This window comes from Euprymna scolopes, chromosome 6 (genome assembly GCF_053919585.1).
Source record: "Euprymna scolopes isolate OS-2025 chromosome 6, ASM5391958v1, whole genome shotgun sequence".
Classification (NCBI taxonomy): domain Eukaryota; kingdom Metazoa; phylum Mollusca; class Cephalopoda; order Sepiida; family Sepiolidae; genus Euprymna; species Euprymna scolopes.
In genome coordinates, this window is record NC_136487.1 from 127721738 (window position 1) to 127739520 (window position 17783).

The 17783-nt window shown below is 33.2% G+C and overlaps 1 protein-coding gene across 1 annotated transcript in view; it reads left to right on the plus strand.

Moving 5' to 3' along the window:
- Positions 1-563: 563 nt before the first annotated feature.
- The window catches only part of LOC145277954 (immunomodulatory peroxidase-like), a 61361-nt gene continuing 44141 nt past the window's right edge, over positions 564-17783 (plus strand). The window contains exons 1-4 of the mRNA XM_080130063.1: positions 564-692; positions 11202-11275; positions 12825-12840; positions 16925-17094. Of these exons, the coding sequence (XP_079986189.1) occupies positions 688-692; positions 11202-11275; positions 12825-12840; positions 16925-17094 (265 nt within the window). The 5' untranslated portion in view covers positions 564-687. The remainder of the gene's footprint in view (positions 693-11201; positions 11276-12824; positions 12841-16924; positions 17095-17783) is intronic.

The window sequence follows — 17783 nt, forward strand, 5'->3', positions numbered from 1 at the left end:
TTGGCCAGTTTTTGAGATTGAAGCCTTATTCTTAGCTCCTTACATCAAATAGCTTCATGTATTGCCTGCAGCGATTTCCATTAAAATATCTTTTCCCCATCGTTTCGAAACCTCTGATGATGTTGTTTATAGACAACTGACAAATTCCTTAATCCTTATCCTCGAGTGTTATTTGGGCTTCGATAAACAGTGACTCATTAGTAAAATAAAAACCACTGACGAGCACTATAATGCACCTACAATAGTGATGCACAGATATCAGCAGACATCGAAATATTCAAATGATCTAGGAGAATCCGGGGGAATTCTCGACATGATTGTTTAATTTTAAATAATCTATTACTTGCAATGGTTGGGTACTTCAGTTAGTATTAAACTAATGTTGATATGTCTCATCGGCTTGGAGTACTTAAAAACCTCACTAGAAAAGAAATTACGTCGTTAGTGAAACGAGTTTTTCCTGCCTCACGCGTACAATCTACACAAAAGCCAAAAACAACGTAAAAGCAAACAATAGAAAAATCCTCCCCTTTGTTTTCAGCTCTATAAAAGGTTAACAGATTTGTTCGTATTTTAAAAGCGCATCGTACTTCCGTCGGTGTGCATCTGTTTGTCAGACAGCATCTCTTTTGTCTGCTTCCTAAAATCTTTCAGCTAAGAACCAGATCTTTTGACCAAGTTAAAACAATGAGGTGAGATTTACGTTTCAATCTTCTGTTGATCCTTTTTTTCATATATATATACTAGCGGGGAGGGCATCTGTCTTTGCTTGATTGTAAAATACGCTTAAATATATTTTAATTCATGCAAATTTCGTATTTATTTTCACAGAACCAATTCTCTATTGAATATTATAGTGTGCATAATATATTGTACTGATTTCAAAGGTTTAAAAATGACTTTGCTGCCACCATATAGACTTGAAACCAACACATTTAGCGCTCCAGTCGCGTTCCCTACCGTTTGACCTATATACGGATAGATAAGAGAGATTTAAAATTAAACGACTTGAAGCTATGAATGCATTTCCGAATGCGCAAAAGCAATACAAATATGTCGGCAAGTTGAAATTAACATTTTCTATTTCAACATGCCGACATATTTCTGTACGCATTATTCATCCATCCAAACAAAGATTTTACTCGTTATAAATTCTTCTTGCTGTATGATTAGTATTTTCTGTAATTTCAGTGTCATGTGACCAGTAGTTTAAGAGTTCATCCGTTAAACATTTTCGCACAGATAGACACAGGTACACATACATATACTGTTTTATTTATATAGATAAGGTAGGACATTGCTTTTTTAACATCATTCGTTCTGAAAACCTGTTCTGAAACCGAATTGTTTGGAAAATGTATTATATTTGCCCATTCAAATAATACAAAAGAGTTTCATTCGTTATTCCTCATGTGTAGACGATATATTAAGCATGTAATAAGTTAATAAACAAAAATAATAAGTAACACTTATATTAACGTTTTCAATACAAACTATAAACAAAAAATTTCCTGGACCTTTTTTATTTTTAACTATTTTATTACACATTTTGTAATATTGTTTTTTTTTTCGGTTGCAGTTGTATATATTTTCTAATGACGGTTTCTTTATTCGATGGATAATAATATCGTTGAAGATGGCCTGAAATATATTCAGTGCACTAGTTGTTTTCGAACTGACAATAACCGAATTATTCGAAAACCGAATTATATCTTCTCATTAAAAAATAATGTAAACGGGATTAATTCGTTATTTCTGATATAGAGAAAAATTCTTTAAGCTAACTGATATTTACAAAACTATTAAGTATCAGTTATATTATTATTTTCAATACTAACCATAATGCATAATATAAAACTTTATTTCGTAATTTTATACATATTTTGATTGCAGAAATTCTCCTCAGAACCAAATTACCGTAAATTTTCAAAAAAACAGATGCCACATACAAATTCATTATGTCTAAACTATTATCCATCACCTTATATAACTTTGAAATGCCGTTTTCGACACATTTATTCCTCATAATTCCTTATAATAAAATCCTAGGAGAGGCATCATCACGATCGCCTATATCTTTAGATCTTTTCCTCTATATCTTCAGTCCACTTACCGCTTCCAATCTACATCCGAAAGACATATACACATTATAACTATGCTTTTCAGACACCCTTCTAAACTGGATCATAAACTCCTGTACAAACCATTGACTTTTCATTTCCCGTTACACAAAATAATAATTTCTCCCTTACTTAGTTCTGGCACTTCTCATTGCTTGCTAGCTATCAACTCGTCTATTCGGGAATAAACACCATATTGAATAAACGAACACGCTAGATGTTTAAAAACATGGCCGCTCCTGTATACGCGCTATAATAGTTTAAACCTTAAACAAACCAATTGTTCCTTTTTTTCTTTTATTTTCCTTTTTCCAACTATATTGCTTCAATTCTTCTACTGTTGTTAATTACAATTATTTTTTCTGACCTCCCCCCCCCCAAAAAAAAACATAAGCATAATATTCGGGGTTTACCATAAAAGCGAGCGAACGAGTGAGTGACATATTTTGTAAACAAATTCACACGAGACAGATAGATGAAAAGACAAAGAAAGACATATAGGGAGAGAGGAAGATAGGTAGATAGACATATACTGAGATAGATGGAGTCAGAGTAAGGCAGAGAGAGAGAGAGAGAGAGAGAGAGAAAACAATTTTTTGAAAAAAATTACACACTTTATATTTATTTTAAACGGAATATTTTCTTTACTTTTAAACAATTAACATAGAAGTTTTTATATTTTAAAATATTATAACCCTTTTCTTTATTTATAAACAATATGGGCAGAAGTTTTTTTATTTTTCATTTTTTATTTTAAACATTATAAATAGAACTTTGGTGCTTGTTCATTTGTACTACCGCGCTATTTTACATCAATTCTTTAAGTTAGATTCACGTTTCACGATAACTTTTTGTATTTTATTTTATTAGATGGAAGCACAAATTATTCACAAAACACCCTATATCCTTCCCATGTTAAGAATGGCTTTCGAAATAGAAAAAATGCATAAGTACCGAAGTTTCTATAATTTTAAACGGGAAATAGTATGCTAACAACAAATACCGCATTTTGATTGTCCGCAAATAAGCAGTTTTTCCGATCATTAAGCAATATAATTTTGTAATGACTATTTAAAAATAGACCGTAGGGGTAAGCTACGAGCATAAGCGCCAATTTTTTTTCTATAGAAAATACAGTTGCGAAATTATTTAAAAAAAAAAACATTTTCGTTTACCTACATTATTTGTGACCTATTTGTGTTTTAAAAAAGAATGCCGCATTTTAATTTTCCGCAAATAAGTAGTTTTTCGAATATTAAGCAATATATTTTTATGACTATTTTTGTAAAAAAAAACATGCCGTGGAGGTAATCTATATGCATAAGCACAAAATTATTTTATAGAAACCATAATTGGGAAATTATTTTTGAAAAATCATTTTGGTTTACCAATGTAGTTGTGACCTATTTGCGTTTTAAAAAGACTAATAGAAGTTTTCGAGCAAGGTTGTCACCGACGACCTATTATTTTTGGCTTTTTGGAATTTTATTTTATTTTGCTTTTGACGGGACATTCCCTTTACTTTCTTTTTTACTGTTTTTTTTTTATACTGACGCACACTCTCTAACTAAAAGGGGATCTTTAAGGTCAACACGGATATCTCGCTTGATGTAAACATAATTTTTTTCTACATTTATACATAAACAATAAATGATTTACGAACTATACAGAGGTAAAATTTAATCAAGTTATTATTGAACATTTACATGTGATTATCAAATTTTAAGATAGAAGCACAGATTTCTTACAAAGCACCCTCCAGTAACATGTTCAGAATGGCTTTCAAAATAACATTATTATTTCAGTACGGTAATAAAAATACATAAATACCCAACATTTTAACTTTTCCGAACAACACTGCACACCAACAATTTCCAGGTTGGTTCATAGTATTTGCGCGTGGAGATCATGACAGCGATTATCATGGTTAAATTTGGAGCAGGTATTTTAACCCCTTCATAAAATAGGGTGTCTATTCCGAAAGCCCATCTTAACATGGGGGTGGAGTCTCCATTCTGAAAGCCATTCTTATTATGAGGATGTTGGGGTTTGTATTCCAAAGACCGTTCTTAACATAAGCAGGTTGGGGGTTGTGCAGTACCAACAACAGTCAGACTTAAACTGTTTACGAGGTGGAGACATGCTTCCATCGAGCAACGCCGGTTAACGTGTCCTGCTAGTAAATATATATTCTGTGTGTAATTTTCATGTACTTAGTGTATCGTTTGACCATTTACCTACACATTTTGTAATATACGAGGTGCCTTAAATAAGTTTCCAGACTTTTTTCGTATGGGTAATTTTATTGATGATACACAAATGAAACTCTAGTCCTCTTCGAAGTAATCTCCTTCGGCTGCAATGCACTTGTTGTATCATTCCAACAACTTATGGAAGGCCTCATAGAAGTCCTCTTGCGTGAGCGTTTAAATGACCCTCGTCACGGCCTCTTTCATTTCCTTAATTGTCTCATAACAGCAACCTCTAAGGTTTTTCTTGAGCTTAGAGAATAACCAAAAGTTATACGGAGCAATGTCTGGACTATAGGAAAGGTGAGGAACGGTCTTGATGCCCATCTTGGTCTGTGGTCTTCTCTGAGCACCCTTGGAATAAACTTCGCGCAAATCTTCCGCATGTTCAGTTCCTCGCAAATAATTGTGTGCACAGTTCCCAAACTGGCATCAAACTATTTTTATAGACACATGACGGTCCTTATCCATGTAATTCTTTATTTCGCCTATCAACTCTGGTGTTCTGACTTCTTTAATCCTCCGACACATTTCATCATCTCTCACATAATTCCGCTCCTCCTTGAATCTCTTATGCCACTCAAAAGCTGATGCCCGATTCATGCAAGATGGTTCAAAAGCAGTCTGAAGTATTCCATACGTTTATGTAGCATGCATTCTAAGTTTAAACCGGATTTTTATTGCATATCATTCTTCTAAGTGTCCTCACGTTCAGATTGCATTTTTTAAATTCATCAACTGTGACAATCAGGCTTCAGTAGGGGGTATTCTAATTCCTGCTGTAGCTGTTTAATTGAACCTGAAATCATAAAAACTGGTCAGTCATCTCATAAGATGTATAGCAATAATATACTGAATTTTTAAGGGTCTACGACAATTTTAAATGTCTGTACAAAAAAAGTTTGTAAACTTATTGAAGGCACCTTGTATTTAAAAATATTAGAAGACTAGCCTGGATGCTTGTCGTTGCCAGTGTGTTTGGAGGTATGTGTTAAGCAAAAAAAATGTGGTAATGGGAACGCAGGCTCGAACCCGTAACACGAAAGAGAAAAAAAAAGTGAAAAAGAAACGCGACGTCTTTGCCGTTGCGTCGATCGCCAAACAGAAAGTTTTAAATTAAGGCTAGTCAATCGAAAAGACGGGATGACTTTTGAAAATATTGGCGAAAAAGACAACTCCTCCTTGTAGAAAAGTGGCCAGTTGAGGGTGAAGGAATTTAAGTTTTTAGCTAATTTTTTTTAAATTTGTCGTCCGAAGGGTCGAGCTTCAAAACGATACCGATCTGGTGAAAGTGCGTCACCTTTGTCGAAGGTTTTGGTAGACATACATACTTACATACATACATACGTTTAAACAGACACGTGAGATTTATGATATAGATAGTTGAAAATAAATTCCTAACATATTCGAATGCAGTTATTTACCAAACGCTAAAATACCGGTTTCTATGTTTAATGGATACTAATATTTGTCAAAATATATACAGGGTGCCATCAGTTTTCGAATATAATTCGTTCTGAAAAGTTGTTCTAAAACCTTTTGTGATTTGAAAATCGAATCATATTTTCCCATTAAAAATAATGTAAAAAAAGATAATTCGTTATTTACAGATATAGAATATTAGTAGATATTTAATGGATTAGTATTCAACATTTTTAAACACTAGTTATATTATCATTTTCGATACTAATAATGTATAAAATAAAATCTTATTTCGTAATAAAATATATTCTGCGTTAATTTTTTATATATTAAGTGTATACTTTGATCACTTTTCTACACATTTTAAAATATTTATTAAAATTTAACGGGTAGTTAAAAGTATACTTCCCAAAGACAATAGTCAGATTTAAAAATAGAACTGTAAACTGATTTACAGCACCAGATATTGATTGAAAACACGGGAGCGAAAGCTTTTCGCAGAACTGCTAAAGTTTCATCAGTAAGATAGCTTCGGTTACCATCGGCATAATTCGGAAATCATTTTTTTTTTTTTTTTTTAGAAATCTGAGACATTTACTTCTTGATATTTTTGTTCGAAATCGTATTGTTCTAGTTCCGAGACGTTCATGGATCGATGTTAGAGTGTGCCATAATTAAAAGACACACACAAGGCAGTGGTATAACTTACATTAGACACTAGGCATACTATTAACTTCATTAGTAACAGAGAAATAACTCACAGCCTTCCATTATTATGTGACGTTCCTAGTCCGAATTTCCCCAAATAAGCCAACGATCAGGATTCATAACCAGTGAAAAACAATTATTAAGCCAACGATCAGGATTCATAACCAGTGAAAAACAATTATCTTTTCGCTGAGACAAAAATGTCGGGAAATTCAAAACTTTTCCATCTAGTATAGTCGTTTTAAATGAATTTTGTTAGTGACAGTAGAAATAATTTGTGTAGCTTTGTAAATATTCGTTCGACGAATTCATATATATAATTCCTTAATAATTTCTAATACATAAAACGAAATAACATATGAACATACATATTATATATGTGCATATAGTACGAAAATATAGTATAACAGTAAACTTCTTCCGTCTTTGACAAACTATGGATGCCCACGAAGGGGTGCTTGCGCGTGAAATTTTTGTGGAAGGAGGACCGCAATCTCCAACCACACCTCTCTTGCAGCGACATTGTTAAATACCAGTCGCAAGTGAAGTGTATATATAAGACGACTGGAAACAAATGCAGAGATAAGCGGAGAGAACATACAGCGCCTAGAATTCCCAAATTGTAACCTATCTAGTACTAACTATCCTTAACGTTGCTTAATTTCGATGATCTGACGAGAACCGGTGTGTCAACGCGTTTATGCAGTATATATATATATATATATATATATATATATATATATATATATATATATATATATATGTGTGTGTGTGTGTGTGTGTGTGTGTATATATATATATATATATATATATATATATATATATATATATATATATATATACTGATGAGGACTGGAGGATCAGTCGCAAAATTATGTACTTGTAAAAAGTTTTTTCAGTTTTTTTCAAAATATTATTTTGTATTCCTGCACGTCACTAATAGAAAACAAATAAAGAAAAGTTATAAGCTTTTATAATTTTCGTATTCTTTTTTAGACATTTTCATACACACACACACACACACACACACACACATATATATATAGATAGATAGATAGATAGATAGATATAGATATTATAATATAAAGCTGTGTGTGTGTGTGTGTGTGTGTGGTCACGAATAGGCTCCTATATGGTTGACTATTTTAAAAAACTGATTACATATAATGATAGAAGATATATCGAGACACAGAAATGGGTATGTTTGATCTGGCAGAACGGTTGTTCATTAAAATTGTGGGGTCTGCGTTCGCGCCTGGCCCACAAAGTATGGAAATAAAAAAATTAAAAATTAAAAAAAAACGTTTACAAGTGTTTTTGATATAGATGTACATAATAATACTTTGATAAGTATGTTTTAACTTAAATAGGGATGGTATAATAAAATGTTGGGGTCTGCGTTCAGGCCTGGCCTCCATGAAATGGAAATAGGCACAAATTTTAATAAAGACTTTTCATATCTATCTGCGTAAGTATACTTTGATAACTATGTTTCAGTTTGAAGAAATATGGTATAATAAAATTATGGGGTGTTCGTTCGCGCCTGACCTCCATAGAATGGAAATATGTCACAAAGTTTACAAGGTTTTTTAATATAGATCCACAGAATATTGTGATAAGTGTTTCAGTGTGAACAGGTATGGTATAATAAATTATAGGGTTTATCTATTTTATTTTTACTTTCATCATATTTTGCTTTGGTTTTGATACCCTCAAATTCGAAGCTATCTCTTTACAACCCGTCCTTTTCATAACCTATCATACTTTCATAAATCAGAGTCCATTTTCTGTAGGCTGTTTTTGAACCCAGTCAACGACGGGTACTTTTGCTAGTATATATATATATATATATATATATATATATATATATATATATATATATATATATATATATATGCGTCAATCGCTTTATTGCAGATTGGTATAATATCAATATTTCACTAAATATACGTCACACTAAATATACGTCACAACAAAATGAAAATTATATCATCAAACGACTGTTTAAGGTTAGTTATTTTCCAAAATTGTCTTCAAATTCATGCGATATTCACGAAGTTATGATACATTATCCTTTATCGCTTGTCAATCGCTTTATTGCAGTTCTCTTAAAATGTTGTTTTAGGGCAAAAACACAATGCCTTATCATGCGAACTTTACTTTTTATTATATTTACTATAAAAGAATAATGAGAAAAAGCACATCCTAGGTGTGTAGCCTCAAATAAATAAAATATTTATCGATATATCGATCATTTTTAAAATAACTTAAAACAACTTTTCTCTTCCGGGGAAGTCAATTGTTTGATCTCATAAAGGAGTTGTGGCTCTAGCAATATCAACTATGTTCTCCATAAGGCATCTTTTAAAGTAAATTGCTCTCCTCCCTCATAAACTCCTCTTTTTAATGTTGATCAGAGATATTCAATGGGGTTAAGGTCTGGAGAACACGGTGGTCATGTCATGAGAGTTTCTCCAAAGAAGCCCATAGATTCAAGGAAGGCTGCACTCACCCTAACAGAATGGGGTGGTGCATTGTGGTGCATAAAAATTATCTGAAAGCAACGTGACAATGGTAGGTCATCGAACCATGGTGACAAATGTTTATCCAAAAAGGCTGTGTACACATTGCTGGTAAGTTTTACACCCTCTGGACCTCGGAATGGTCCAATCAACTTATCCCTAATGATTCCCGCCCAAAACATGATGATTCCACGTTGGCGATGAACTCTATAAAGGGTTGGACTTCCGCTTCAGTTCCAAACGTTGGCCCATTCATCCGGACCGTCAAGAGTAGCACGGGTCTCATCTGTAAATAGGACACGTTAGAAATCCATTTTCATGTAATTCTGTGCTCAAGCCTTTCGTTTTTCTTTATGTTGTTTGCTCAATCGAGGCCTTAGAATAGTTTTGATGTTCCTTGCCATCTCATTCAACACATTAGATTGGGCCTGTCCGGATCTTGGAGCGATTCCAGCTCTTACAAAACTGGAAGCACTGGTGGTGTTTGGGTTTCGGTTGACTTCCCTACGAATTTTACGAATATCACGATGTGAAAGGTTTCTCCTGGTGCCTTTATCCTTTCTGGATTTGGTGTTGGGTTGTCCACGAATGAAGTCAAAGTTCTTGGATCCCTTTCAAGCTTCATAGCTAAATCTTTGATGAACAATCTTTCTGTGAGCCAAGCAATAATCCTTTCCTTTTCAATAACCGTAAATCGTCCTCTTTTTAGCATTTTAAAAGACCTGCAATATAGCGATGGCCAGCATAAATTACTTGATTATGAATAAAATGTCATAACTTCGTGAATGTCGTATGGATTTGAATAAAATTTCGGGTAATAACTAACCTTGAAACAGTCATTTGGTGATACAATTTTCATTTTTGTATGACGTATATTTGGTAAGATATTGATATTTTACTAATCTGCAATAAAGCGATTGACACAGTTTATATATATATATATATATATATATATATATATATATATATATATACATATATTTGTATATATAAGAAAAAAGAAATTACAAGTGTAAGTTGAAATTTACAATCAAATTTATTGTTCGACCGAATATCCAAAAAAAACAATTTACAGTGTGTCAAAGTATTCTTGCTATTCTTCTCATCAGAGGACAGAAAGCAATCAGCAAATTATATTTGCAGCAATGCTAGAATTTGCTGGTTACGCTATTAAATGAAACAGCAATTTCTTAAGTTATAAATTGCAAAGATATATATATATGTATATATATATATATATATATATATATATATATATATATATATATGCGTGTGTGTGTGTGTGTGTATGTGTGTGTGTGTGTGTTCACACACAGAGGTATGGGTGAGTCTTCGTGTAGTAAATTGGTTATTTTGATACTTCCTGAGTGTAAGATATAAACAATATATATATATATATATATATATATATATATATATATATATATATATATATATAGCAAGTAATAATTCATAAAACAATAATATATGAACACATATATTTTGTGCATTAATTATACGTACAGAACGGAAATATACTTATGGCAAGAAACCAATGGAATAATTAAGGCTATGACAAGAGAATAGTCTTATCATTGCTTTGACTCTCGATTATATATCCGACACATCTAGACATAGTAAATCAATCGAGAACAACGTCACTCTATCTAAAAAATTATAAGATATTAATTGATATATACTCGAGAGTCAAAATAAGGAAAAGGATATTCTCTTGTCATAGCCCTAATATTAATATATTATATATATATATATATGTGTGTGTGTGGTATGCATGTATATACCTGTGTATATATATATTAAATTAAACAAACACTGGAACACTCCATTTACAGTGGGTGTATGTGTGTTGTGTCCACACGTACCGCTATGTTTAGGTCTTCGTGTAGTAAATTGGTTGTTTTGATATCAAGTGAATGTAAAATATGAATAATACTCTTTTGGATGACTGTTCAACCTATGCAGACTGCTATGATAAATGATGGCAGCTTGTTGAATAGTAACGGCAAGTAATCTACACATTTGACCTGGTTTTTATGATTTCTATCATTTTTCTCTTTTAAAATATTTGAAATAAGAATAGTTAAGCAAGTTGTATGTTCGCTGAAAGCTAATCATCTTTACAAAATCCGTCCTCATTCATTGTTTTAATGGTGGATTTATTCTCGTTTATTTCTTTACAGTTTGCCATTCTATTTGACTTTTGTTGTCGCTTCTTTTGTGTTCACTTTCGGGATCAACGGACAATTGACAAATGGTAAGTTGTTGTGTTTTATTATTTTTTGAATTTCTGACGCGATAATTTATCACGTGTTTATATACATCCAAGTTAAGTATCATATTAACGGCATTTAGCGTAATGATTTATCACGAGAATTAACTATGAACGCATTTGTGTAATTAAGTTTTCATTTATATGTTGAAATAAACACAAATATATATATATATGTACATATAATATTGTATATATATACATAAAATAGACAGGGCCAATTTTACATTTAGGTTCCGTTTTAATTTCTGAAAACTAATATATATATATATATATATATATGTATATATATGTATATATATGTATATATATATATATATATATATATATATATATATATATAAAGAAACTAGTTTCTTATCGTTCAGCACTTCACAGTTGAAATAAATTCGGTCAATTTAGATCTTATGCGCAGATCATGATATTATATTTCGATTTCTTGATCGGCGGTAATCGTGGTACACTGCACTGATGATTCCCGAAAGGATGAAACACTAGTCTCTCTAGGTATTTACTAATTATAATAGTAAACAATTCTAATTATATATATATATATATATATATATATATATATATATATATATATATATATATATATATATATATACGGTAATCTTTCTACAGTAATAAATAATCTTGATTTTCACTTCTCAACTCCATAGAAATATAAAGATGCTACATATAATTTCAATATGGTCACGCTTCCTGGCATTACCTGGTGATAGTTTTTTTAAAATAACCATCGTTTTGTTGAATTTTACATTTTCATATATTAATTCTGAGCAAACTTATTTTCCCAAACAACTCATAGTTTAAGAAGGTAGAAGGATATTTCATTCAATCATATTAATCTACTAGTTCTTGCCTAGCGTGCACCGGCAAATTTATTTAATCGCATAACCATTTAAAAAAAAAGACTGTTCGTGTTTCATGTATGTATTCCGTTAAATTATCTTTCTCATATTACGACTCCCCTATGTAAATAATCCTCGCTTCCTTTCCCTTCAAATATTAATTCCTGGACAATTTAATTGGTTGTTCAGTATTCAGATGAACAGTTTACTTTTTTATCGAACGCATACAAAAAATGAACATGGCGTCTGGCTATAATTATTTCCATAAATATAAAAGCAATATTATATTTTTAACATTATTTTCATTTTCATATTTACATGCCATAATAATATTTCATGCAACTAGTACAATATATTTTGGTTGTGTGGTAAAATTCAACTGCTCTTAGCTCAATTGATATTAAATGATTCAAAGGTATTAATATGTAATTATACCGTAATTATAAATTGATTTCGTTTCTAAAAATGCTTTAAAAACTTCGTGTCAATAAAATGCGTTTTTACTGCACTATAAGAGCAGTTTCATCATTATCGTTGTTACACCGACGGTTTTTCTTTCCTCGGTAATAAAACCAACAGAGTCTTAACGTATTATTATATAGATCATCATATTTTAACTGTGTGAAACTTTTATGACTATATGCTTCCAGTTTTTATATATATTTTTTCTTTTTTAACAGGTCCTGTTTTTCCGATGTGAGTATGACGTGCATTTTTTTTACTCTTATTTGCACCAAGCAAGGTACAGTTCAACTTAGACGTAAGGCCTGCTATTTAGGACTATATTCACAGAACATGCATGTTCACATTGCACTTAAACTTCTGCGTGCCAATAACAGTCAGAGAGGCAGAAGACCGGGAGGTATTTCTAAAGTCTAACAATTCGAGAGAAGAAATTATTAAGGCAGAAGGATTTCGGTATCTATGGATCTCAACAGTATGGGGAAACGATTTTACTGCTTCTTGAGTCAGTCGGCAATATGTACGTTGAGGGGGCACAAGTGCTACCAGTTTATCAGAGCACATTCGATTAAAATACTTGTAAAACAGACACAGGAATGCAACATGGATGCGAAGTGACAGAGGTTAGAATTTGGTTGATAATAGGGAACCTATTAGGTTGAAGATTTTGTTTTGGGTCATATTTAAAAGGGAGGAAGACCGTTGTGTAGCGGGAATGATATTGTCTGTAGCGTGTATATCTCATTACGTGTATCTTTTATACGAGTGTGTGTGTGTGTGTGTGTCTGTGTGATAGGCATGTGTGGGTGCGTGTATCTCTTTGTCTATATCTATGTATGTAATCCTGATGTAATCGTAAGCCGTGGTGAAGGCAACCTTTCTATGAGAAGCAAATCTCTGATTTAAAAAAACCATAAAGCGGGAGACCAGTACCCGCGTTAAGCTGGTCTGCAGTTTAACTTGTTGCTGGCTATCTTGCTCTTGCTTGTTGCTGGATCCCAACATTTTGAACCGAGAGAGAGACTTAGCTGTCGTACAAAGCTAAGACTCTGTAACATCATCTGTGTATAGATACTCCCTCAGGCATTTGTCTATAAAAATGGTCCTGTGGCGATGGAAGTCATTTTCGGGCTCATGGACTTTAAGTGTCTGGGGGAGTGGCACTCGTCTGACAAGACGTTGCAATCATCAATCCTGATACATCTAATGTCTATACATGGCCGTGTTCATAATGCCTTATAGTCCAAGTTAGTACATGTGTGCATGTGTGTATGACCAAACGTTGATAAATTTTTTCTGCCTCTCGGCTTCGTCGCTCGTAGCCGCAAAGGAAACCTCATAAACAAAATAACTGTCGGAGGCTTCTTGCTTGCTTCAATCATTTTTAGTTGTAGTCCCAAAAAAACTGTGGTCTTTCTGAGTCTTGACGGTTCCATTTCTTTATCGGTCGTTCTTTACTCTTTTTGCGTTTCTTTCTACCAAAGGCGTTCGACAAGGTATGGCATAAAGGCCTACTTCACAAGATTTCCAACTATGGTATCACTGGAAATGTTTTCTCAATCATTAAATCATTTTTCTCTGATAGGCTCAGAAGAGTAGTGGTCGATGGACAAAAATCAGAGGCCTGCAGTATTAATGCTGGAGTCACTCAAGGGTCCATCCTGAGCCCAACTCTCTTCCTGATCTACATCAATGATCTCCCTAAACACATACCTTTCTAGGGCAATTGCTCTTTACATATCAAAGGCATTCGACAAGGTATGGCATAACGGCCTACTTCACAAGATTTCCAGATACGGTATAACTGAAAATGTTTTCTCAATCATTAAATCATTTCTCTCTAATAGGCTCCTAAGTGTAGTGGTCGATGGACAAAAATCAGAGACCTGCAGTATTAATGCTGGAGTCCCTGAGGGGTCTATCCTGGGCCCAACTCTCTTCCTGATCTACATCAATGATCTCCCCAAACACATACTTAAATCATTCGTTGAAATCTATGCTGATGACACGACCATCTACGGCAACACATCAAAGGCTGTAAATGACGCTCTCTGATTCTCTCTCCTCTGATCTCGAGCGCGTGGTTCATTGGGGGAAGACGTGGCTGGTTATCTTTAATGCATCTAAAACCAAGCTCCTATCTTTACATCATCAACGCTCTGCTCCCCAGCTGGCATAAATTCAAATGGATGGCTCTCGTTTAGGAAAAGCCCCATGTTTTGACAAGCTTCTGGGTTTGACCTTTACTCCTGATCTGAAATGGAACACGTACATCAGGTCTGTTGCCAAGGACGCTGGGAAAATGGTGGGATCCTTCTACCGATCCAGAAGATATCTCACTACAGATGCAATTCTCTATCTATATAAAAGCCAAGTAGTACGTCCAAGGATGGAATACTGCTGCCATATCTGGACAGGAGCTGCTAAAAACAGCCTATCCTGCCTTGACAGAGTACAAAATAGACTTCGTAGCTTATTGGGAGATGCCTTTTTCTCTTCCCTGCAACCTCTCTCCCACAGAAGAGACGTTGCGAGCCTATCTTTGTTTTATCGTTATTTCCATGGCAGATGCTCGCCTGGGCTCCAATCTCTGGTCCCCCCTCGCTAATATTTTACGAAAAACACCCGTCTAGCTGAAACCACTGCCAAAAATTGTCCCCACTCTTTATCTGTGCCTAAATCAAAAGGTAGATTCCATGAACAAAGATTGTTTTTTAGAACTGCACGCCTGTGGAACTCTGTTCCGTCAGCCTGCTTCCCATCTGACTAAAACCTGGATGTCTTCAAGTCCAACGTAAACAAATTCCTGATGAACCGTCCCCTTAAGTAGACACTTTATTAAATATCAACACTAACGTACTTTACATGCAATAACCTTTATCTCTGAGTGGCTTCCGGGCCTTGATAAGTGGTGACCATCTTGTAAAAAAAACTGTTGGTATCCCCCAAAAAAACAAAGAACAAAAATAACAATGTTAAACGTGGAAAATGTGGGTTCCCCCCCCCAAAAAAAAAAGAAAAGAATATTACGATGTCAAACTTTCCAGAACGCTCGGAAAAATGTAAACAGAAAAAAAAGGAAAGTCTGAGGGAACGAAACTAAATAAAACGGAAATGATTTGATCTATGGTGAAAAAAAATGGAAAGAATCTGTTGGTATATATATATATATATATATATATATATATATATATATATATATATATATATATATATATATATATATATATATATATTTCTTAGTGTAAAACTGCGAACCACGTAATAGTAATCTATATATTTGTTTTGGTTGTAAACTTGATATTTTAGATTAGGAAATGCGATAATTACTATGGTATAATCATTTTGACCGGAAAAGTATTATCTAACTGTAGGAGCAGAAATAATAACAAAAGAAAAAAAAAGAAAATAACGATGTCAAACTTACCATAAAGTTCGTAAGAACATAAACACAAAAAAGCGAAATCGAACTGAACGAAACCAAATGAAACGGAACTAAATATATAAAAATAACAATGTCAAACTTTCCAGAAAGATAGGAAAAATGTAAACAGAAAAATAGAACGGAACGAAACGAAATATAACGGAAATCATGTAATATATGGTTTATAAAAAATAACTAAATATAAATAAAATGGAAAGAATCTGTTTGTAATTTGTTTGTAATAGTGCAAAAATGTGTAAAACGTGTAAGTAATGTATTTATCTTTTCTAGTGTATAAATGCGAACAACGTATAAGTGGTGCGTTTTCCCCAATAGGAAGCAGTTAAGTTTTTGTAAGCAATTAATAGACCCGTAAACGGTGGGCGTCCGTAAAAGTTCCTCGTGAACGATCAAGCAGCAGTGAAAATGGGGAGCGGGGAAAGGAGGAATTTAATAGAGAGAAAAGATTTTTCAAGTTCCATTAAATCTAACCGATTTTTGGCAGTGGACTCTCACCAAAATAAATATAGGAATGGACGATTATCAAGCAAGTGTATATGTAATAGGCCTATAGCACACCTCAGATAATGTGCCGCAGTTTGTGCATATCATATCTGCATGAAATCTCTTGATTTTTAATCCTATTAAGGCCAAACTCACACGGCAAAAAATGAGGTCATTTTATTTATATAGAATAGATAGATAGAAAAGATAGATAGAATAGAATATAGAGATAGATAGAATAGAAGAAAGAAGATAGAATAGAATAGATAGAAAGATAGAGAAGAAGAAGAAGAAGAAGAAGAAGATGCATTAATTCTTTTTACATTAATTATTATACAATTTATATTATTTGGTAATTGATTCAATGTGAAATTTTGTATTTTCATTTAGGCCACCTCAAAATTTTCTGTTGTCCAATACCTGTCCTTACTCGCCAACAATCACTTGTCTTCCCACACCGACTGTTCGTCCTATTGATGGTTCTTGCAACTCTGCAAAGTCTCCATACTCTGGAAAATCAGGAACTCCTTACATCCGCATCGCACCTACTGTGTATATAGGTATGTATAAAAAATAATCTAATTCAACCATTTGTCAGTACATGTGATTCGCATGAATCATTATCAGTTACGATTTTTTTTCTACTAACTTAATTCTCTTATTGATATTTGTTCTGATTAATTTTAGAATCAAGTACTTGCAGAAGGAATATTTTCTATACAATTATCTATATATTAATACGATAGCGTGTGTGTTCTTTTGTGCGTTACACTTACATCTTTCTCCTTCCGAGTGATTGTCGTTCCATTGTTATGACCTTCAATTTCCTGCAATAAATAATTTTACCAAGAATTCTTTATAAGTTTTTGTTTCCGTTTCGATTATAGCTGATTGCATTCAAGAAGGAGTTTAAAGGAAGTACGTTCGGGTAATGTGTTCTTGGCCATTGCTATTGGTGGTAGTGAAGGTTTGTTGTAATTAATGAAGGAAACAAGCTTAGTCTTGGCAACATTGAATGTGACCATCCATGTTTGTCCTCATTCCACTACAGATTGGAGATCATCCTCTAGTGTGTCTGTCATTTCCTTCGATATGTGTTCATTTGTTTTCCCTTCGTGCCTGTTATAGAGAGTGGTGTCATCAGTAAATATACCCATCTCAGAAACAATGGTATCAGGGAGGTCATTTATGAATGTCAGGAATAATAAAAGTCGAAGGATAGACCCTTGAGGTACTCCCGCATTTATAT